This window comes from Pleurodeles waltl, chromosome 2_2 (assembly GCF_031143425.1).
Source record: "Pleurodeles waltl isolate 20211129_DDA chromosome 2_2, aPleWal1.hap1.20221129, whole genome shotgun sequence".
Classification (NCBI taxonomy): domain Eukaryota; kingdom Metazoa; phylum Chordata; class Amphibia; order Caudata; family Salamandridae; genus Pleurodeles; species Pleurodeles waltl.
In genome coordinates, this window is record NC_090439.1 from 573,390,217 (window position 1) to 573,414,687 (window position 24,471).

The 24,471-nt window shown below is 42.9% G+C and overlaps 1 protein-coding gene across 1 annotated transcript in view; it reads right to left on the minus strand.

Moving 5' to 3' along the window:
- The window catches only part of LOC138276729 (opsin-5-like), a 360,215-nt gene that overhangs the window by 159,260 nt on the left and 176,484 nt on the right, over window positions 1–24,471 (minus strand). The window contains exon 4 of the mRNA XM_069219206.1: window positions 5,343–5,677. Coding sequence (XP_069075307.1) covers window positions 5,343–5,677 — 335 coding nt within the window. The remainder of the gene's footprint in view (window positions 1–5,342; window positions 5,678–24,471) is intronic.

Consider the following 24,471-nt stretch of genomic DNA (forward strand, 5'->3'; position numbering starts at 1 on the left):
AGGGAGGAGAGGGTGCTGACACTTACACTGGAGTAGGGATTGGCTGTCCCTACACAAAGGGTTGATTACCCCTGACTGATAATCTGGAGCCAAGCTAGAAAGAAAGGACATCTGTGCACTTCCAAGACCCTTCTTTGAAGTCACCCCCAATTCAAAGACACACTCGGCTATAAGAACTGGGTCTCTGGCCCTACCAAATCAATACACTACTGGACCTGTGAAGATCTCTGCCAGGAGTAAGGACTGCTGTGCTACAATGAGGGCCACTCTGACAGACTGCTTTAGAAGGACTTCTCTCTGCTTTGAGGAGTTACCCTGCTGTCTGCTGACCCATGCCCTGCTGATGAAGGACTGGACCCCTCTCATCTGAACCCAGAATGACTCCAAAGTCTTGTTGGCTTGCCCCCTGTTCCTCTGCAGTCTCAGAGGCAAGAGCTGTAACCTGTAACCAGCATCTGGACTCTGTCTGCTGTGAGTCCTGCTCTGCTAAGTGGTGCCAACCCAGTCCTGCACCCTTGGAAGTTAATATTTATGCTGCAACCCAAGGAAATCAGCGCATCAATGAGGTTGTGTCAATTGGAACTTGGGCATTTCCTCTCAATGCCGACGCATCACCACTGCTACCCAAGCTGTGGACACCACACTGCTGACTGTGCAAGGCATTGTCCCTGGATTCGGACGCTTCTACGACCTTGTGCGGCTTTGCGCCGACGCATTGCTCCAAACCCTCACCTTGATGCCCAATACTGCCTGATCTTCGACACATCCTCGACACTGAGCAGCTCCGAACTGAAGCATCACCTACATCTCCTAGATTAACAACAATGCATCACTTTCTCTACTACACATATCGAGTCTTCGACCTCAACACTTCTTCCATCCAAGTTACTTTCTCGGCAGGCCCTGCATGGGTCTTCTAGATTTACCCTGGTCTAGCGTGACCTCAAGTAACCTTTTAGCACTACTGACTATTTTTGGTTTAGTCACTAAACAAATCATACCTCGACTTCTACTGAGTGTTTTTTTTTTCTTTTGGTCTTGTTTTACTCATAAAAATATAATCTATTTTTCTAACTCTTTGTTGAGAACTTTGTGTGGTGTCACTGTATTATTATGTGTGTGTGCATGTGTGTGTGTTGCACAAATACTCTATACAGTTCTTCTTTAGATAATCCTGACTGCTCTGTGCCAAGCTACCAGAGGGTGAGCACAGGATCTCTAAGTGGGTATCTAGCTTATCCTGACTAGAGTGGTGGTTCCTGCTTGCACAGGATGCATACTCTGACAGCCAGAAACCCCAGCTCTAACAGATTATATGCACTGTACTCCTGCTAACCAGTGGTAAAATACTACCTCTCTCTCCCTAAAACATGGTAGTTGGTTTACACCTCATTAGTACATCTAATTTACTTGTAAGTTCCTAGTTAAGGGTACTACCTGTACCCCGGGCCTGAAAAATAAATGCTAGTAGCACTTTGCATCCCTCATTGTGCTACCCCAGCACTTTTCTGCCTTTATCAATTGTGCCAGTGTCCAGGGTCATATGACTGTGAACGGCTCTCCTCTTGTGTTTTTTGTATTCCTTCAAGACATGTGTATTTTTGGCCTTTGATGAAGAGCAGGGCTTTCCTCTCATGAGCAGGATGTCCTTAGTAGTTGTACTCAGCCTTCTTGAGCTTTAAAGGATAGCCTCAGGGCTATGCCTACCCCCTTCCTTCTTGAAGTCTAAGGGCTGCATGCCCTGCCACTGACAAATGTAGCTGACACCTAGGCCTACCAGCCCTTGGTTACCTGAGGGAAGGTGGATCCTGGAAGGGGAATGTGACACCAGACACAATCCATTCTGCTGTTGTTTAGAGATGCTCTTAAGGTGGATGCAGGTGACAGCACCTTCCAAACCAGGCACTGAATGGGTCACAACGATCCACTGAATACACTAATGATTCCCTACAATATGCCTATCAATTGCCTTGCTATATTTTTAAGTTGGTGGGTGTTTACATAACATATGTTTTTATACTGTGTATATATATTGTTTGTGGTGCATATGATTTTCATAGACTGTAACAATATAGGGGCCTCACTGTGTTATTTTACAGTGGGACGTATCTGTGTCACCTCGTAAGTGCCTCTAGAAAGAATGTGTAGGCTACATTCCATAGGAGCAGAATTTCAAGATCTTTCTTCCAACAGGTTTATATCCACAAATTGCATGCACAATTTCTCAATGTGTTATATTCCTAAAAATCCTGCATGAAAAATTTACCTTCCAACCCTTATTTTTTCAATGGCTCTCCACTTGCTTCTACCTTGTCTCTACATCGCCTGTGTACAAGTTACTCTAAATCTAATGTCCATCTGCCTCAAAGCTCTTTTGAAAATGATAACAATATCTATTCATTCCAGCAAGCAATTGTGTCTCATATAGCCCCAACTAATTATCACATCCATGCCAACAATGTACAACAAAGAAACTGGATTGAATGCATGGAATAAGCATGCAAAACTAATCCCAAAAAACTAATGGACTGACCACTAATTTTTGACTCCTGGGTAGCATGTTATTCACTGTAAAGAGCTTCAATGCTTCATTAAGTGTAGTAAGAGCTATATAAATATAATTTAAACACAATTTAAACACCCTAGCCAAATTGGAGTCAAACCCAGGAAAGAGGGAAGGGTAAACACAGGGGGCATTCACCACCCACAGGCTACACTTGTGATAAAAGTTGCACCTTCAGAACCTCTCATCAGAACACTTCTGGACCTGTAGATGATAAGGACTGCCATTCAGTCTGAAGAAGGAAGACTAAACCTACTTGCCTTGATCCCAGGCTCTTGAGATGGGGCTCCAAGAGTCAGTTGGATGGCCTCCTGGTTGAGATACAGGGACACAAGAAGCTTCCAGAGGACTCTCCTGCAACTGCTCAGCTGACCAGTCCTAATTGGTCCTGCCTAAGCCCTTCTTCTGGCCTCTGTTGGAGTGATTTCCAAGATCTGACCCCTGGGTTCTGGCCCCTTGTCTGGCATCAGAATATACTCCATCTGTCTCAAAACCAAAAACCCTGATCTCTTGGTGAAAATCCAGACGTTTTTGAGCTCTTCACAACTGCAGATGTACTCCTGGCATCACCCGTCACTCGGCCCCCATGCCCACTGACGTGACTCTCCAGCGATGACCTGCTCTTTGTGTCTGTCCTGAAAACCAGCACCGACAACAGTTTGTGTTGACTGCCAATGCTAAACTCCAGTGATGACCGAATGTTTGCACCAAACAGCACAAGCTGTGATGCCCTGACCTACCCCTTGAGTTGACAAGTCTCTTTTTGTCAACTGTCAATGTGAATCACTGCTGCAGCTCCATGGGTGGACCTAGACTCAGAGGACCTGATTCACAAAGGTAAAGTTAGACCAAAAGTCTAACTTAGACCAAAAGTCTAACATTACTACTCTTCGTAGTCATAAAGGTAAGCTACAACTAGTAAATTTGCTACTAGTAAAGTTAGAATATTGGGCTAACTTTCCCTTTGTGAATATTGAAAAGTATAAAGTTAGACTTTTGGTCAAAATTAGACTTTTGGTCTAACTTTACCTTTGTGAATCGGGCCCAAAGAAGGTAATAGTCTTAAATGGGATGAACTTGGTCCCTGAATACGATTGACACTGAACCTGAACATCTGACGTTGACCAGGTCTAGCTTGTCCAGATAACCACAATTGGAACTTTGTGCTTTTCAGTGCTATTTTTATTAGAAATTTATAAAAATCATAACTTCAGTTCTATTGACTGGAGTTTTGTTGTTTTGGTGTGATTTTATTTATTATATTTTACTCTATGTTACTAATTTCGTTTGGGATTTTTCTTGTGCTGTTTTCTTTTTATTACTGTTTGAACTCTAAATAGGTAATGTATGCATTGCCTCTAAGTTAAATCTGACTGCTTTTATGCCAATGTACCAGAGGGTTAATCACAGGTTTATTTAGTGTCTTTTATGGTTCACCTTGAAATGGATTGTGTTCATTATTTGAGTGGGCTCCCACTACTTTCAACTAATGTTTTATTGCTTTGTGCTCTATTTTGGTAAGCTTGTGCAAGTGTACAATAGAATGTTATCTATATGTTATCTCCATTTTAGAGATCTCTACTAATTTGCAAAGTACTTTTAGACTACACGTTGTCAAGTTTGGGTTGTCTGGTCTTTGGTAGTTTGAGTAAAGAAGATGCATCTTTATATACTTAGACATATTTTATATCTGTGTAGAGTTTATTTTCTTGTTATAGGGGTATAGCCCCTTTTTTTCTCTTCTTGAACATTCAGAATGAAGGAATTTTGATAAAAATCCACTGTCATGACCTATGAGATGACCACGTTCTATTAAAAAATTAAAGTATAAAGATTTCGTGTTTTGAATTCTCTAACTTTACTAGCTTTATTTCTTCTATCTTCATTGATCAATATGATTGGTACAAAACCTTTATTAGTTTCTGAATTAGTAACAAGGATTTGTATAGCCTGGAGATCTCGAACTGTATGTAGACAACTGGTAGGCAGGATATTATATTTTTCTGTCTTAGGGAAATCTCATGTTAGAAGTATTACGTTTGTTTAAGTCGTCATTTAACACAAATTTGCAAAGACAAAAGTATTAATTAGTAAACTCTCCCTAATTCACTGGACAGAAAGAAAATACCTCACTTTTCGCTGTCCACTCACGAGTTTCCTCATGAAATATTCGTCTAACCATCTGATATTTTTTGTGGCCATTTCAGACATTTTTAATTAGATTTTCCCCATTTGGTAATAATGCTCGATCTGAACGAGGTGAGGTTTGATTTCCATGTAGTCAAGACACTGGATAGAAAAAATCACCTTGAGAAAAGCAAAATTCGAGTACCTGCCATGAAGAAATATTTCATAAAGCTTTAAGAAAGAAGAAGTAAGGTATGCAAAACTGCATTTCTGCTAGTCCACGTGTAGAGCTTGTAAAAATGTGCCAATACTAATCTAGTATTGTTTCATTTAGGGATGATGTGCACCTTGAATAACATGTGCGTGCAAAGGTGGAGGTTTCATATAATATGTTGGCTCGTGCAATGTTCCAGCTTCATGCTTGCATAATGTATGCAGTACATAATATTAGGAAAATTTAGTACATTTCAAATGTTTTTACTTTCTTATATTGTCATCTATCATGACATATTTATACAGTTCAACCCTTTCTGTGTCTTGCCTGAGATATTTCAAAAGCTGGGTTACAATTAGAACAAAAGAACAATGTACCTTCATTGCTCTCTAGCCACTGAGCACACATCACGATCAAAGGTAGAGGTTTTTGAAATACCTTAACTATAATACTTTGAATGTTGTTCATCCGGGTTGGTCCTGTCACGTGCTGCTTGACTGCTTTCCTGGACTCTTTCACAGTTATCAAGATAAGTGTATACGACGTAATAATTATTCCACATGGGATGATGTAGCAAAACAAAAACAGTGCTATGGTGTAGGACAGAGAAACAGTGTTGATGTTCGAGGAATGCCAGTCGATGCAGCACGCGGTTCCATATGGTTCTGCCCCATATTGTCCCCAATGAGCCAGTGGTGAGCAGGCAAAAATGGCAGCATACGCCCACGTACAGGCAATCAAGATCTTCCCATGTTCATGACCAAATCTATTGCCTGGAAAACAAAAGTGAAAGTTAACTTCTTTGCTCAGCTAAATTTCATTGCAAAATAATTAACATAGCAAATACAAAATAATGTTCTCAAATAAAATAAAAATCTTTTTAAATGTTGCAAACAACTTATCTACCAAATGAACCTCAATATTCAAATATGCTTAGTGATTAATTGGGGTGTATTATATGATGTGGTCGTGCGACCTCACCCTGCAATACGCTTACCAACCTCTTTAGGAGCAGTAGGTTTCATTTGTCAAACCTTCAACCCAACTCTGAGTAGTGTGTGTCTGAGAACCAAGACTTACATGAAGAAACAAATGTATAACATTTAAATAGCAACAAAACAATTGAAGGAGAAATCAACTAGATACTCATGACATAGACACCAATTTATAAAAAATAATATTGCAATTTTATGTATTTTTAGACATCACAATGAAAAAGATCCACAGGAGGGTTCTCGAGATATACAATTTGCGATGTATAGTAATTCGAAGCATTTCACTCAACCATGAACAAGCATTGTCAAATTCAATGAATTTGAGACTTAGAAACTTTTTCAGCAAAGAGTTCATCTAGCTGGATTGTGGTTACTTAGCATCATTTTTGGCAACCAGCTCCTGTAGTGAAGCAGACTCCAGGCAGTTCCAAGCACTTAATCCGCTTTGCAATGGATTCCTATTTAAGTGAATTTGATACAAGGGATGAAAGATGCTGAAGATGCTCAAGGATGCTATGGATGCAATAGGGTCGATGGGGTGGTATACCTGCGGCTACCTCTTGGTCCATAAAGGAAGTGAGGCGGTCTTGGCCACAGGGTCAACACCCCTCAAAGTCCTATAGGTGTGGTAGAAGTCCACTGCCCACTGACCTACCAGTTGCCCCATATAATGGTTACAGCCAATTTCCTTTCATGGGAGATAACGACTTCTGGGCAACTAAGCTGCAATCCAGCAACTCTCCCAGGTTCAGAAAACTCTAGTGCAACTTTGAGCAGAAGGCCCTGGTCTCTGGTTTTGCATGCCGTGGTTGGCACCAGTCTGAAGAATCTGGGCTACCAACTTCCCCTAGCAGGAGTCTCAGCTGTTGTGGCCATGTGCTGCGAAGAGTAGGTCAGCCAACTGACCCTTGGAGTCTCTTTGCTTTGGCTTGGCTCTTGAACCAACTTCTCTATGAGCAGCATGCAGCTACAGTCCCTCTCCTGTGGTAGCCATCAGGTCCATCACGTGCAGTCTACACTTGTGCAGCCTCTCTTTGCCAGTTCTAGGGTGCAACAGGACTTTCCTTCTTTGTCCTTCCTCCAGTCCAGTTGAGATCTGAGTTCTGGGTGCCAGGGGTGCCGTATAAATACTCAGAAAGTACCCTCAGGGTATACAAGGATAGTAGCTAAAGGGCTACAAGGCTCCCTTTCTCCTGATGACCACTTCTGGGAAAACGTGGCATCCACCTATCCCAAGATGCACTATTCTGTCCATTCCTAACAGGGCAGAACCCCTCTCTTGACTTTCAGAGCTCCCTAGCCCAACCCAGTGGTGTGGCTACCAATGGGGCTACACACCCCTGGAAAATCAGTTTGTCAACTGGTTTGCCCTTCCCTGTCACCCGTGCCAGCCTATTTACCTAGAAAATGGAGTAGCCCCTCTCACAAGTGTTAACCATTTGCCGTTCAATGGCAGGTTCTCCTTTGAAGCTTGCCTTTTGGGCCAACACCCGTGTGGCTTCCTTCCAGGGAAGGAAACACTTGCCTCGAGTGCAGTCTTCTATGTCTCCTTTCCTGGAAGTCATTAGCATGCTTCCCCCAGAGGGCAGGAAGCTGTCTTGGCAACCTTGTAAAACTTGTATACTGCAACATGTATCATCATTTTTTATCATGCATAATTAATTAAAATATTTGCATATATAATGGAACACTTTTCCACTACACACTTCCAAGAGAATTGTAGGCATACCACAGGTCTATTTGAATTAAAAAGAAGAAAAATATGTACAACATAAGATGCAGTATTAATAACCTTTAAGTATTACCCCAGAAGTGAAATGTTCTTCAGTTTTCTTGAGATTTTGGGTCTTTTGTATTGGAAATTTAATAAATCAAGAATTTAAAAATGTATCTTGGTGTACATTTCCAGTGCATATGATGAAAGCTGACAGTTAAACATACTACAAGTCTGTTTGGAATTAAAAGGAGGTGTGTACAGACTAATACATTTTCATTAGAAGCGAAGTATTGGCCCAGGAGTAGAATGTTATTCTGTTGTCTTAAGCTTTTGGCCACTTTTATTAGAAATTGTGTTGGCCAGGAATTTAGAAGTGTATCCTGGGGGTTATAACAGGCACAACAGCTTGTCTGCTTGTCATCTTGTCTCCTTGTCTGCAATGCAAATACCCCTATCATTCTAAGGTGGGCTCGTCTTTCAGTTAAACGTTTAGCACAAATACATAGGTCCCGATTGACAAAGGTAGAGTTAGACCAAAAGTCAAATTTTACTACTTTTCAGTATTCACAAAGGTAAAGTTAGACCACAAGTTTAAATTAGAGCAAAGGTTTAACTTTACTATTTTTCTGTCTTCACAAAGGTAAAGTTAGATCAAAAGTCTACCTGAGACCAAAAGTCTAACTTTACTACTAGTAAAGTTAGCCTTTTGGTCTAACTTTACCTGTTTGAATGCTGAAAAGTAGTAAAGTTAGATTTTTGGCCTAAGTTAGACGTTTGGTTTAAATGTCCTTTTGTGAATACCAAAACGTAGTAAATTTAGACTTTTGGTCTAAGTTAGACTTTTGGTCTAACTTTACCTTTGAAGATTGGGCCCATAGAAGGTGAACCGAAACTTCAATGCCTGACCCGCATAAATGGCAGGAGCTTTTGACCTCCTTCCAAAGCCAAGGTGAGGTGTGCAGCAGGGCTGGTACATGGACAAGCGGAATCCCATAATTTTTCCCCTTTAGATGTGGGTCCCAGCTTGCTATCAATCAGCTCTGGGGCTTGTAGGAGACTGGCCTAGTTTGTAATGGGTACCTTGGGTACTTACACCTTACACCAGGTCAAGTTATCCCTTAATAGTGAAATGTAGTAGTGTTCTAGCAGCTTAGGCTGATAGAGATAGCTATAGCAGAGCAGCTTAGGCTGAACTAGGAGACATGCAAAGCTCCTGAAATACCACCTATAGTTACACAGTACTTTTACACAAGTAAAGACAATACGCAGTTTTACCAAAAATAAAGGTAGTTTATTTAGGTGACACAAGGCCAAAAATATCTTAGAGGCAATACTCCTTCTGGAGGTAAGTATTATACACAATATATACACTAGACACCAAAATAAGATAAGTAATTAGATATAGGATAGTTCAAACAATAGGAAATGCTATAGAATGCAATGGGAGAAAATAGGCCTGGGGAAACACAAATCATATACTAAGAAAGTGGAAAGCGACCCACGAATTCCCCCCTAGGCAAGTGTAGTGTGTAGAGAATCACTGGAAGAGTAAGAATACAGCAAAGGTAAGTAAAATACCCCACCAAAGATCCCAGAAAAGCAGGAGTAAAGTACTGCATGTTTCCTTAGGACACACTACAAGTCGTGATTAGAGTTATTGCAAGAACCAAGCAAGACTGCAACCAACAAATTGTGGATTCCTGGACCTGAAGACCTGCAAAGGAAGGAGACCAAGTCCAGAAGTCGAAAAAAGTTCCAGGAAGGACAGGAGCCCTGCCAACCCAGAAGAGAGTGCAGAAAAGAGTCGCTGGTTGGACAAATACTGCAGAAATGCACCCAAGGAAGATGTCAGCGGGTTCCTGCATGATGCACTGGATATCCCACAGAGAGAAGTTGGATGCAGGAAAGTTTTGGCGCTAGATTCCTCCAACAAGCCTTGGTTCCGGCAAAGTCGCATTTTGTGTCAAAGTGGCGCTGTCTGGACCCAGGAGGGACCTGGGGGCCTCAACTCTGTATGAGGAGGAAGAGGGGGCTCTCCGCACTTTAGGGAGTCCTCAGAAGATCAGACAACACTCATGGGAGTCCCAGGACACGGGGACAAAGGAGGTGCAAAATGCATTTGGTGCAGCACTACAAAGGAGGGTCTCACGCCGCCGGAGGTCAATTCAGCGAGTTGAGCTTTGCAGGATAGAGTGCTGGAGAACTGGGCCAGGCTGTGCACAAAGAAATGTTGCAAATTGTGAGCAGAGGCATCAGGAGGTGAAGAAGACGCGGTGCACAGGGGTACTGTCGTTCTCGGGGAATGCAAGGTTTACCTCCTCCAAATTGGGACAGCAGGCACTCAGGACAGTCTGTGTCGATGGGGTCCACCCTCTGTGTTCCAAGGAGCATGCTCGTCACCAGGAGAGGAGTCCAAGAGAACCGGTCATCAACTTAGAAGATGCCTGCTTCAGCAGGGCAGGGACTCCGTCTTTCTGGTGCAGGGTGAAGACAGGGAGTCTCCAGAGCGTGCACACTGTGGAAACTGTTGCAGTTGCTGGCTGGAGCTGAAGTTGTAGAGGAAAAGTAGCCCTTCTGGATACTTTGTTGCTGTCACAGTGGTTCCTGGAGCAGTCTGCGGTTGATCCGAGGTCAGAGGATGAAGTAGTGTTTGCAGAGGCTTCCTGCTGGAAACGTGCAAGTAGAATCTGAAGAGAACCCACAGGAGAGACCCTAAATAGCCCTGACAGGGGGATTGGCTACCTTATCAGGTATGGACCTATCAGGAGGGGTCTCTGACATCACCTGCTGGCACTGGCCACTCAGAGGCCTCCAGAGTGTCCCCACACCTTGGAAAACAAGATGGTTGAAGTCTGGGACATACTGAAGGAGCTCTGGGCATCACCCCTGGGGTGGTGATAGACAGGGGAGTGGTCACTCCCCTTTCCTTTGTCAAATTTCGCACCAGAGCAGGGACTGGGGTTCCCTGAACCGGTGTAGACTGGCTTATGCAAGGAGGGCACCATCTGTGCCCTTCAAAGCATTTCCAGAGGCTGGGGGAGGCTACCCCTCTCCAGCCTGTAACACCTATTTCCAAAGGGAGAGGTGTAACACCCTGCTTCCAAAGGAAATGCATTGTTCTGCCCTCCTGGGACTGAGTTGCTCAAACCCCAGGAGGGCAGAACCCGGTCTGTGAGGTGGCAACAGCTGTAGCTGCATTGCAAGCCTCAGAGAGCTGGTTTGACAGTACTGGGGGTCCATGGTGGAGCCCCCAGGATGCATGGAATTGGCTCCCCAATACCAGATTTGGAATGGGGAGACAATTCCATGATCTTAGACACCTTACATTGCCATATTCGGAGTTACCATTGTGAAGCTACATATAGGTATTAACTTAGATGTAGTGCATGCGTGTAATTGCGTCCCCACACTCCCAAAGTCCCGGGAATTGGCCCTGAACTATGTGGGGCACCTTTGCTAGTGCAAGGGTGCCCTCACATGTAGTAACTTTGCACCTAGCCTTCATTAAATGAAGGTTAGACACACAGGTGACTTATCAGTTACTTACGTGCAGTGAAAAAGGCTGGGAAATAATGTGTGCACTATTTCACGCAGACTGCAGTGGCAGTCCTGTGAAAGGGTTTGTCTGAGCTCCTTATGGGTGGCAAAAGAAATGCTGCAACCCATAAGGATCTCCTGAAACTCCAATGCCCTGGGTACCTAGGTACCATATACTAGTAACTTACAAGGTGGGTCCAGTGTGCCAATTGAAATTGGTAAATGAAGTCACTAGCCTATAGTGACAAATGTAAAAGCAGAGAGAGCAGAAGCATTGAGGTTCTGGTTGGCAGAGCCTCAGTGACACAGTTAAGCACTACTGACAATACGCACATTAGGCCACAAACTATGAGCACTTGGGTCCTGGCTAGCAGGATCACAGTGATAAAATAAAAACACACTGACACACACTCACAAACAGGCCAAAAGTGGGGGTAACCATGCAAGAAAGAGGCTACTTTCTCACAGGGCTTTTTGAAGCAATTTAGTACCACCCACCCATGAGATCTTGTTGCTAAGTTGGCCTTATCTTCAATTACCTACTGCTTCCTCATCAGCAATTAATGACTTTTTTAAATCCACAGGAGAGATGTTAAGATCCCATAAAGAATGTGCCCCTAGAATGTTAATGGCAGATTCTAAGTAAATTTGAGTCGGGGCACTTTAGCATCTTGACAGAAGTAGACATAAGATTTTGCTTAGGATAACATCAATTGATCATTTTAGTTTCTGCCAGGTTTTCAAGTAGGACCCCATCCTTGTGATATTGGCTTCATCGGTCCGAGCTCCAGTCAGAGAGGGGAGGCATAAGGTGGTAGACTGAAGAGGTGCCTATAGATTTTTCACATAATTGCATCAAGAATAGCAATGTCCCATCCACGAAGAGCTCCACTGCCATATGGCAGAGATGGTAGCAATTTGTCAGCAACGACCTTTAGCAGAGGCTTGAAATTTGAACTAGCCTTGGATTTTTTTAGGGTTTGAAAGGCTACACGTAGGGCACTGCTTTTCCATTGTAGCTCCTGCTTATGTGATTAAAAGGAGGTTTGGGCCAGCTGCTACATTTTTGTACCATGGTCTTGGTTCTTTATGATTGATTGTCATACAGTTATCTGTTGCATATCTTGAGAGTTCACCAATAAGGCGTTGCAGGCCGACTTTGGTGTGACTGATGAGAATAATGTCATCTGCATGCAAGAGGTTTGAGATTGGTAGATTTCCAAGTTTGCAAGGAAATTAGTTGACTGTATCACGTACCTTTATGATGTCCGTGAGGGAGTATTATCTAATCAGGCCCTTGGTCGTTGGTGAAAGATAGCCTACGGTCTTTAGGGAATATTTGTGGTACTTTGATGTGTTTGAACGTAGAAGGTGAGAACCCAGCAGTTGTGTGTTTTTCAGTCACTGGCAGCAGGTTATTGTGCCCTGTGTCTTAGCTTTTTGTTGTTGAACAGAAAACAGTTTTTAAATAGTGTGCCCGCGAAGATCCAGAGATGGTTGAATTATTTGTCAAATATGGTGCTCGTCTTAAACCATTTACCATTTTCATGAAATCCCTTTGGGTTGTGTTCCTGCTGAAAAAAGAGCCTTGGGCCAAAATATTTGTTCATAGGAACGTCTTTCCTCCCACAGGAGTTTTCTATAAGTATTTTTTTGAACGTCGCAGATTTTCCAGCTTGGCTTGGTATTTCGGGGCTTCTGTCAGTGTATGTAAGACCCTATCCAGCTTTCTTTTGGCAGCCTGGGACGCCACTGTGAATTCAATGATAAAACATGAGGTTGATGAATGGGGTCCATGTCTGGGGTCAATCAGAGAGAAATCGTTCATTTAATATTCTCAAACCGAGTGCTTTGATTTTCTTGATAATGAATTCACCCTTGCTGTCTCTGCACCTAGTCTTAATTTCACCCTGAGTTGGAATGGACATAGAGGACTCCTGTTGAATTAAGATTCAACACATTCCATGCTTGGCATCAAATTCATTTTAAAGTCCCCAGTAGAAAGCTGTAGCGCTGTGGGTAACTGTGTAGCCTTTTTGTGAGTAGATTGATCACATTTATTGAGAGTAGGTTTCATGATTTGCTGTCTGGATGTCTGTACACACTGAGAAGTAACAGAGGGTTGTCGAGCTCCGAGTGCTAGTTTTTTAATAAAACCATTAACATGTGGCTGTTTTTGTTGTCCACTTATTTGATTTCTATTTTTAAGGAAGCCACTACATAAAGTGCTACCCCCCCCAGACGACCATGCCTCTTTGTCTTTGGTGCTGGATTTAAAAACATCTAGGAAACCATCAAGTGGAAGGGGATGCAGGGATCAGGTTTCTTGCAAAAGTGATATATGGAAGGAGCTGAGATAGCCTACAAGGTCTGACTCACTCATTTTGTTGATTAGTCCACTGATGTTCCAGGTACAGAGTGTCATGCAGTCTGATGGTTAGACTGTGATAGTGGATGAGTGAATAGAATGTCAGGGGTTCCTAGAATTATGAAGTGTTGCTGAGATCCAGTTGAATCTGCTCCAGGTATTGACCTTTGGAAGTATTTGGAGTGCTCCAGATCTTTATTTATGCTGCCTTTTGGGTTTCTAAGAACTGAGTATACAAAATTAAGGGTTTTCTCCGGGTTCACCTCTAGCACTGTTTGTTCAGGGAATGGGTTGGGATAGGCAGCAGGCAAAAATGGAAGGACAACACTGCCCCCTGTAGCAAACGATTCTTTTTCCAGTAAGATCAATGTAGCAGCACTGCCAGATGCCCAAGTTACTAATGAATGTTTCCTCACATTCCTCCTTATGGGGCTTAGAAATTTGACGGTTTCGATGGGAGGGCGTACAGACGCTTTAGTATGTATTTGCGATTTGGTATATAACACCTTCCTGTCAAAGAGTGTTGAGGACAAATAATTGTGTGCCGAGAGCCTGTGCTGTGTTCCAGCTTGCCCGCTTAGTGAATACTCTTTTTGCTGCAAAGTTTCCTAATTTCTTTATCTATGTAGGATGTTCTTCCTGAGTGAAGTCAGTAATGGAAATGCTTGTCCTTGGCTTTTCTTTTATGGGTGCTTTTTTCCGTGAGGAGTGAAACTCTGCTTCCGATTTGTGGCATGGGTTGATATTGAGGCAGTTTTGATGATTGTCGATTCCTGTTTTGTTTTAGTTGTCTCAAGGACTGAGGATGGGTGATGCAGAGAAGGGATGACTGAAGAAGTTAGTGGCACAAGTTCTACTGTGTCGTCCGAGTTTTCAGAATTACTCTGCTGTTTTTGTTCTACTTGGTGCATGTATCATTTAATTACACTTTTCCTGTGCTTGATGTCAAATATGGGAATAGTTTTATTGTAGTTTGATCGGCAACCTTGCTTAACTGGTCAGGAGGCTCATCCCTCTCCCACATGAATCACTGTCTGGGAATTATTTTCTCATTGTGTGCGCAGGGGAATTGCCTAGCGGTGAGTAGCCATAATGTTTTTCATTTTGTTTCTGGCCTTGCACAATGTTTCCCTTTGTCTTTTTTAGGGTCGAGCCTGCGTCGCATGCGCTTGCGCATGCGTTTCGCTAAGCGAAACGCTTTAGTAATTAAAAAGGGCTCGGAGCCCTGTCCACGTCACGTCAGTGTCTGTCATTGGCTCGTGGGCTTGCCTGTTAGAATCTGCTTGTTTTAATTAGTGGAAGGCATGCACATGTCATGCCTTTTCCGGTGGCTAGCCCTCCTCCAGCGCATTGACCAAGTACAGAAAACATGCGAGGCTCGCTGTTTTCTGTCCGGCTTGTTGATTACTTTTACTCTATTTTCCCAGCGCGATCTCGCTTGGCAGAAGTCGAGCGCTTTACATAATTCGGCCCTGTTACACAGTTAATTGCACTTTTTCAGGTTAGGTACATAAATGCACTTTTGACGATAGGTTTCATTACCAGTGAAAAGTTGGGTTAGGAGTTTACAACGCTGTCAGCTCTAACACGAGCAAACGCAAGACCCGTTGCATTGCAAATGCTTGTTTCATTATATTACCTATTTGACTTTGATGGTCATTCAGTGTGCCTTTGCTCTTTTCCTTGATGTGTTTAGTGTTTGTGTTTAGGGTTGTGTTTGCCGTTATCAGGAGATCAGTTATCACTGGCGTGGTTTTGGCCATGTTTGGAGAGCTATTTATGGTCTTCCTGGCTGGCCTGGGATGTGCCATTCCATTGTGCTTCCTGATCTTAAGTGGTTTGTGCGGATTTTGTCATTTTGGGGGTAATTATTGTTTCATTTGGCTTTAGTGGGCACGAAGAGCCTGTGGTTCCAAGATTCTCCACCCTGTGCTTGGCACTAGAAGAGTAGACATTTCCTTTAATCTCATGAATTAGATTTTCCAAAGCAGGTAGAAGCAGGTGGAAGCGTGCCTAGTTTGTCAATTATTGGTGCACTTTCTCTCGAGGGTCATGACTGGTTTGATGAGCAATGTATAAAGCTAAAGAATAGCTGTCATTGGCCCTAAAGAAACAACATATGTCTGAAACTAATGAACAGCTATTCTTTGATAGCAGGAAGCACTACGAAACGCTATTAAAGATAAAACGAAGCTTCATTTGCACAAGCGTTGGAAAGATTTCCTTGATGCAATATCCTACCAAATCCAAAGAAATGTTGGGAAATCATCAGATTGGGCTGCGAAGGTCCTCCAAAGAAGTTAGAGATGAACATTAGCCCACAAATTTAGATAGACCATTCTACTACTCTATATCAGAAAGATGGTGGCATTTTGTTCCATGGATCAAATGACCTACAAGCACAAGATCAGGCAACATATTCGAGTAACCCCAACTCAAACAGGACATTTCAATCAGAAGAAGATAGCGGGAATCTAGACTGAAAGCAGTAAAAGAATGAGTTTGAAGTTCCAAAGCAGCATACCTAAGACCATGCTTTGCCTGTGGTAGTTTCTGCAATTCATGGTAATCCTTGGGTTCCAGAGCAACTGCATGAATTAAGTGAAAAGGATGTTGCCGAAGCTACCCTGGCTCAAAAACAACTGGCCCAGACAAATTCCTTCAGATGTCTATCGCAATCATCTAGCATAATGGTTACCAAACTTATCTTGTTCTTATATTAACATCTGGTCCCTAGAAAGAATTCCTTCATCGTGGAGACATAAAAAAGACTCGAGGGACCTTGTGTCCAGTGATCAGCCAATGTTGCTGCTTGATAGTGTGAGCAAAATATTTGGAAAACTGTTGCTATCCCGCCTGGACCAGTGGCTGGAAGAAAGAGATCTAATATCATGATACCAAGTATACTTTAGGAGGGGTCAGAGTATAGGATACAAAAAAAGTAATCTCTACATCTGATGTTTGTTGATCTCCAAACAGCTTTTGGTAGATAAGACCACCCCACCTTATGGCAAATCTTAAGGGAGATAGGAGTCCCAGAAAAAATTTGAAAGCTACTAATCACACTGCTCTCTGGTAACACCACTAGGGTTAGATATAGCATTAGAGGTGAATACACAATGGAGATACTGATTCAGTGAGGTGTGAAACAAGGTTGCATCTTAGCACCAACCCTTTTTAACTGTTAAATAAATTACATCATAAACACCTTGAAGGAGCTCAACCTCGATGTGCCTACAGTAAGTAACAAATGTATACTAATACTGCTTTTTGCTGATGAAGCAGTGCTGTTGGCTGGAACAGAGATATCGATGCATTGTTCGCTGGCAGTGTTTGAGTCTGTTTGCACCACCAGGCATCTGAACATCAAAGCTGGGAAAGCAAAATGGATGATCCTTAATCAAAAGCAGAAGTTGCAAGCCACTTTTAAGGTCCACAACAAACTTCTGGGTCAAGTATCTACCTATGACTATCTGGGCATTCTTGTGGATGGCAAACTCTTGTGGACTCCACAGTTATCCAAAAGTAACATCATTTTGGCCCACCAAGCTGGAGCGGTGGTAAGATTTGCAAAATCCTGCGGTAATCATTCAGTGAGGTCTGCAATGCTGGCCTATAATATGGAAGCAAGGGCAGCAAGTATATATGGCGCTGAGATTTGGGCACATAAGAGGACTCCAGCAATACAAACCACCAAAAATAACTTTATAAGACGGCTACTGCACCTAGGCCATGGAACGCCAATGGATGCAGTTAGAATAGAGCTAGATTTCGGAAAAATCGAAGATTGCATAGCACTGGCACCTTTAAAATATTGGTTCTGCATATGGTCCAATGCAGAACTCACACCATATAGATCAAGACTAACATACATTATGAAGCTATGAGATCACCATAAGTTGCCATGATTCATTACTCTGACAAAGGTCTTAGTCAATATTGGCCTAGAAGAATTCTGGCTTCATCCCAAAACAATTACGAAGGCCAGTCTTGTTGTGGTTATGAAGGCATACTGGGACCACAGAAATCAAGCAAAATATAACCAACCAGGAACCCTGTTAAAACACTATTTGTCATTTAATAAAGAGCGGGATCCTGTTGCTTTCTTTGACGACATTTACCCAGTGGAAAAAATATCTCTTTATTTAAAATTCTGTCTCGGAGTATTGCTGGTGGCTTCAGTAACCAAAAGATGGTCTTCAAATTCTGTTGAGGGGATATATCACTGTTCTTGCTCTTTGGTTGGTCGAGAAACATTCTCCTACTTTCTCCTGCTGTGTCACTTTACGCTCTGCCTTCAAAAGCACTATCTACGTTCACTTTTTTTAAAGTTCAAGGTCAGAAAGTGCAATGAGACTGTGGGTTTGTGTATGAGATCCAATGACTGAGATATTGTGATGGTCCTGTCTTCCTTTGTTTATGTAGCAAGGAAACAAAGAGCAGAAGTACATAAAACAATGTACGCAGAGAGATCATTCTTATAAAGTCATGGATTTGAAAATTGTTTTTTTCATCATGCTTATCAAACCTTCCCAAGTCTGGCGTGGTATCCAGCAAAAGCTTATATGACTGCCTAACTGTGTTCTTCTTCTTGTTTGAACATTGGACTCTGACACATTTCTTCCACAAATGTAGCACGTTTCTAACATCATGTGAACAGTATCAAAGCACTTTTAGAACATCTTTCCAGATGACCAGAAGACCAGATGAAATAGGCCTATTGGATTCTAAACGTCACGTTGTATATGGCCAAGCAGAAAAAGTAGTGTTGTTTTTGGAGGTCTCATGGCGCTTAAAATGTATTAGTAAAATATGTAGGGCGAATTGTTAAGAAGATATTGACTGTTGAAAGTAGTATGCTCTTGCTGTAGTTCCAATGACAGGGTGGGCTGATAGCTTGTTTTTAAGCAGCTGCCGCTGGGCTCATGGTTGGAAGGTGGGCAAAATTATTAGAACTTTATGCCCAATACACTCTAAAACTAGGATTCATGGCAGCTGCTGCTGACCCATCACTGGACAGGAAAACGCACTAACACTTTAGGTTCGGCACACCTTGGAATACTAGTCTGTTAAACTTCCTCCCACTGGATCTAGCCTTAATATTCCTTGCACGTACACCTAGCACACTTTAGATTGTTAATTAGCCATATTTTTTGGCATTGATAGTGACTTTTATGATGTTGACCCACAATTTGGTTAAATAGCCAAAAGGAAATTGTCTATTTTATTGATCATTGATTTTTTTGTTGTGATATGTTTTAAATTGTAAAATGTATTGCTAAGTAATTTTTGTGGCTGGTTTAGCTAAAACAATATTTATTTGTAAATGATGCATGGACACATTCTGGCTGTTGAAATGAAGTGCAGGGAAGGTCTGTGCTCTGAGTATTAGATTATTTAGGTCCACTAGTTTTTGGTCAGTTCCTGACACAAACACTGCTAATGTATTTAATAGTTCCACTTGCAGGTCCATTTTGTTGGACAGATAGCTCAGGGTATCCACTGTTAGCTGAAAAGCTCTTAAGAGGGACTCCTAAAGGTCGTTTGTAGTGGCAAGTCACTTGTTCCAGCAATATAGATGGCTAGTTGTGGTACTCTTTGAGGCTCCTTTGCAGCTAAGTCATGTTTTGGATACACCGAGTCAGTCAAATGTGATGACCCAAACTGTGGGCCTGAGGAAATAAGGTCTTGCATTGGCTCTGCACTGTGTTTGAGTTTAAGGAAAGTTCTTTTTGATACCTCTAGAAGGGAGTGCTGCTAATTCTGGTTTGCATTTCAGTTCACATTGTGATTCGGACACAGTGTTATGCACAATTTCCAGACGGTCACATTCCCTTCTTGTTTTTTTGTTGACAACAATTGTTCCCTCCAGAAACTGTCCCTGTAAGCACTTGCTCAACTTCTTCTCCTGTATAGAGTTGCTGACCAGACTCCATGTGTCTTTCTGCATATTGCCTACCAGGGCAGATAAGGCAGGCTTCCCTTCTTAAACTCATATTGTCAAAAATGAGTGTTGCTTGTGGATGGGTTTCTGGTGCAGTTGTTGTATATAACAACTCATGGTCACCACTATAACTTCAACTGGAGGGGGATGCGGAGATGGAGGAAAAAAGAGATTCTATTCTAGTCTTTGTGATTTATATAGCGCATGTCTACCCAATGGGCCTCCTAGCGCTGGTAAAACCTCTGCTGTTTGGTGCCTGCCTGATACTCGAATAAATAGGTTTTCAGTTGCTTCCTAAATCTGACTTTGGAACTGTACAAGTCTATTGTGAACAGGGAGCCCGTTCCACAAGTTGGAGGCTAGAAATGTAAAGGAAATTCTGCTACCTCTTGCTTTCTTGACTCTAGAGACATGAAGTAATTTGTGACCCTCTGTTCATAGGGTAGATTTTGGTGCATATGGGGTTACAAGAAGTTGGATGAGATGGGGGGTCTTTTCTGAGCACTGCACAATGGACCAGAGGGATTTGAATTGTATTCTTTTCTGGTTTGGCAGTCAGTGAAGTGCTGCCAGTGGGGGTGCTGCTAACCTTCGCATAAGGTTTCTGAAGCTTGTGCATTCCACCGAATTCTATACTACCTTGAGATGGTTGATTGAAGTATTTGGGGCTGCCTATGGACAGGGAATGACCATAGTCCAGGCATGATTAGACCCTGTACTGCACTCTGCTGAAAGGTACTGGGGGCTGTTGTAGGACTGCCATTGTAGTAATGAAACTGCTGGGCTGCAGCACTATCAATCATGGGGGACCGAGTCTGATCCCACACTGTGTAACAGTTGTTGACCTAAACCTTCCGGCTAACGAGCAGCACCTCACCAGTACCAGAGGTAGAAGTGATTTGTGGCAGCCTATCGCATAACACTCAGACTCCTCATGGAGGCCATGGTAGACCAGAATGTACATGGAAAGACTAACAGAAAGACAAAGAGAAGCGGGATCTTGGTTCAATAGGTTTTATTGAAGCAGCTGCATTCTATGTGAAAAGGCATGAATTGCGATTATAAGGATAATGAAACATAACTATAGTACAGCAGTGACCAGGAAAGGGAAACATAGGAAGAGTCTCATCATATTGTCACCACAGTGTATCTGGTCCCAGGATGCTTGTTTCCGGTCCAGGGAGAACCTGGCCTGGCAGTTCGGGCTGGACTGTTCCCATGAGGAACAGGGTCAAGACTGATTTGCATATGGCTGGGTTCAAACTGGGGTGGCATGGTGAGCAAAATAATGGATGGATTAAACCCAGATCTGTGACTCGGGGTGAATGTTTGATTGGTTCCGCATTCCGTCCATCCAGTTACGCTATCCCACAGCGTTTGTTTTGCTTTGCTTTTGCCGCCCTAAGTGCGCCGGGTATGCCCAGACGTGGGTCCCGGGCTCACTGTGCCACTGGATTCAAGCTAGCCTGGCTGATGAGGGGTGAAACCCCGAAACCGGTCCCAGGATGCTTGTTTCCGGTCCAGGGAGAACCTGGCCTGGCAGTTCGGGCTGGACTGTTCCCATGAGGAACAGGGTCAAGACTGATTTGCATATGGCTGGGTTCAAACTGGGGTGGCATGGTGAGCAAAATAATGGATGGATTAAACCCAGATCTGTGACTGGGGGTGAATGTTTGATTGGTTCCGCATTCCGTCCATCCAGTTACGCTATCCCACAGCGTTTGTTTTGCTTTACCACAGTGTATGTAACATCCCTGCCCACACTACTAAGTTTCTACATGAGAGCAAATAGCAGTGGTAGCCCTAATCCGTCCATCTAGTCCAGGGAAGGAAGCCCAATACCCATACCTGTTTTCAGAGCTAAAGAAGAGGTCTTAATCTGCTGGGAGTCATCCCACATAGACGAAGAGGAAGCATGCAGTTTTAGCAGAAACTGTGATGAAGTGCATCATAAGATGGCAGGCTGGCTTGAATGTCCCCTCTGACTTCGTTTGGGTGGCATGTTGTTTTAATGAAACATGTTGTTGTTCTGAGAACTGTGCTGACATGATAATGCATCTTTTCTGTGTAAGGTAGACATTGCACTCTCTAGACTGGCAATAACCAGTAAACTATTGTGTGCAGCCTTCAAGTGAGCATAGGATGAAATGTTGTGCAGAGAAATTAATAACAAATTCTGCATGAAAGGGCAACTGATAAAAATAGTAAAATATTGCCACTAAAAATCAAGCCTTGCTAAAATAATAAGAGGAATAAAATGACAAGTGACTATGTGAGAGGGCTCAGGCCTCAGACTGAACCTAAAATAAATGTGCATACATAAACACTGAAAGAACCTCATTACAGAGCCAGCTGAGTAGTTTCCTTAGGGTGTGAAGAAGTCCAAAGCAGAGGCAGCCAACATCTTGGCCTGGATTTCCATGGATAGCCTGTCATCTAGCCAGAACACTAGGCTCTTAACTCCTGGGGCAGGTGTGGAGAGAGCTCCTAAACTGACCGGCCAATTAAGTCCATTCCAGAAGGAAGGATTGTTTCCCACAACCAGGACCTCTGTTTTGTCTACATTCAATTTTAAACAGCTATCCGACATCTAGTTTGTGACATGATTAAGGCATGCATTTAGTTGATGGGAGATGTTCTTGATGTCAGTGGAAAGTGAGATGACAGGCTGAGTGTGATATGCATAGGAGATCAGAGCAAGTCCATAGGTTTATACTATTTTTACCAGCGGGGTTAAAAAGTGTGGGACTTAGTGATCCCTTAAGTACGTTGCGCTTTAATGCATAAGTTGCAGAGATGAAAGAGTCCTCCTGGACTTGAAAGCTTCTCTGTTCTAGGAAGTTAGTTAGCCATTTGAGGGTGGTTCTGCCTATTCCTGCCTCCTTTATTCTTTGGATAAAGACCAGTTGTGACATTATGTCAAATGCTGAGCTCAGGTCAAGAAAAATCATTGCAGCTGAGCCACTTTGTTCCAGAGTGGCCCTTAACTCTTCTATTGCTGCTAGGAGGGCAGTCTCATTGTTGCTGCAGGATCTAAACCCTGTTTGAGTTACGTTAGGGATGATATGTGTTTCCAGGAAGACAGATAGATGTTTATTATCATGTTTTTTAGGGTCTTGCTTACCCCGGGAAGAAGTGAAATGGGGCAATAGTTCTCTGCCAGTAGAGGGTTGACAGTGTTTTTTTAGAAGGGGTTTGACAACTGCATGTTTCCATGCAAGATGGACTGTGCTGCTATCTAGAGATTTATTGAGGAGGTCTATTAGTTTGACTAGGATAGTGTTTCCACCTTTTCTTAAAATGCTTGGAGGAGATGGGTTGAGTAGAGACTCTGATTTGATTGTCTTGATGGTCTTCTCGGTTGTGTTAATATTCATGTGGGGAAAAGTAGTTAACATAGAAGTTACTGTTCCTGCAAAGGTGTTGAAGGAGTTTTGGATGGGGTTTGTTGGGAAGGACGAGCAGGATATTGTTCACCTTCTCCAAGAAGATGTTTGCTAGCATGTTACAGTGCTTGTTAGAGGGTGTGGGCCAGCTTTAGATCTTGGCTGGCTTCATGAGGCTATTTATGAGCTTCAATCGTTCCTTTGAGGAGTTTGGGGCATTTTTATATTTTATTGCAAAAGTACGATACTCTGATTTCTCTAATTGCATATTGGTATTTTTTTACAGACTTTTTGTATGAGGGCTTGCTTGACCAATCATGCGGTTTTCTCCATTCTCTTTCAGCTTTTTTGCTTCCTTTTTAAGTTCTATAAGGTTGGCTGAGAGGCACAGGTTACAATCTTCAGGGCATCCTGTCCCCAAAGCATCCAGGGAACCTGTGATCCAGTACTCAAACATTTCATATCTTTCATCAATTTATCCTTCCCCTTTTGGGACTGATTCTGCTTGGGAGCTTTTCCAGGTTGTGGTGTCTAATTGTGACCAACAATGTTTTAATTTTGTAGAGTGGGGCTGTTTTTCTGTGTGCCCAGGAATGCTCAAGAAGAAGGGAACTAGGTAGTAGTCAGATCAGTACAGAGGGGTGGTGTTTCTGGGTCCCCTGTTGGCAGAGGTATGCAGCCTGTCCAAGTATGGACCACAATCCTCGTCAGTTACACTCTCTAAATTAAACTGCGCTCACCCTCTGTTAGCTTGGCACAGAGCAGTCAGGCTTAACTAAAGAGGCAAAATGTGTGCAACACTTAAATTACAGTATTAAAGTGAAAACACCACACAAAGAACTCCACACAAGGTTAGAAAAATAGAGAATATTTATCTGAATACAACAAAATCAATTGACAAAAATCCATTAAAACAACTCGAGAAACTTATTTTTAAAGAATAAACTGCAATGTAGTGCTTCAAAGTCAATCGCGCTAAAAGGTTACTTGATGTCACGCTAGACTGGGTAAATCTTAAGTTCAGTCCTAGCATGATGGAGGGGAGGCCAGCTACAAGACCCATGCAGGGCCCACTGAAAAAGTACCTTGGATGAATCAAGCATCGGTGTCAAAGGCTAGATGTGTCAGTTCTGATCCACACAGTCAGAGAGATGCGTCATTGTCGAGCCTTGCAGTGGCATCCTAGGTCAACATTGAACCCCTTTTGATGCAGGCGGTGCATTTTCGTCAAGCCACACAGCAATGCATTCAGATCGGGTCTATATCTTCGTCAACCCTTGCATGTGGGGGCCTGCATCATCTTTGAATTGGCACTATGTCAGCGTCGAAGGGCACTGCATCAGTTCAGAGCAGCACAACTGCCTTGATTTGTCACTTTTTTGAGAGAAAAAAGCTGCAGTGTCCACTCACAAGGCCTAGGGCTGGACTGGCACCTCTTAGCAGGGCAGGACTCACAGTGGGCAGAGTCCAGCAGTTCAGGCAAATTAAAGGGAAATCGTTGATGGCCCTGAGAATTCCAATACAGGATGCAAATCAACAAGCCCTTGGAGTCACTTGGTTCTGGGGCTGGAGAAATGCAGATCCAGTCCTTCTCACTCCCAGGAAAGAACAGAAGCAGGC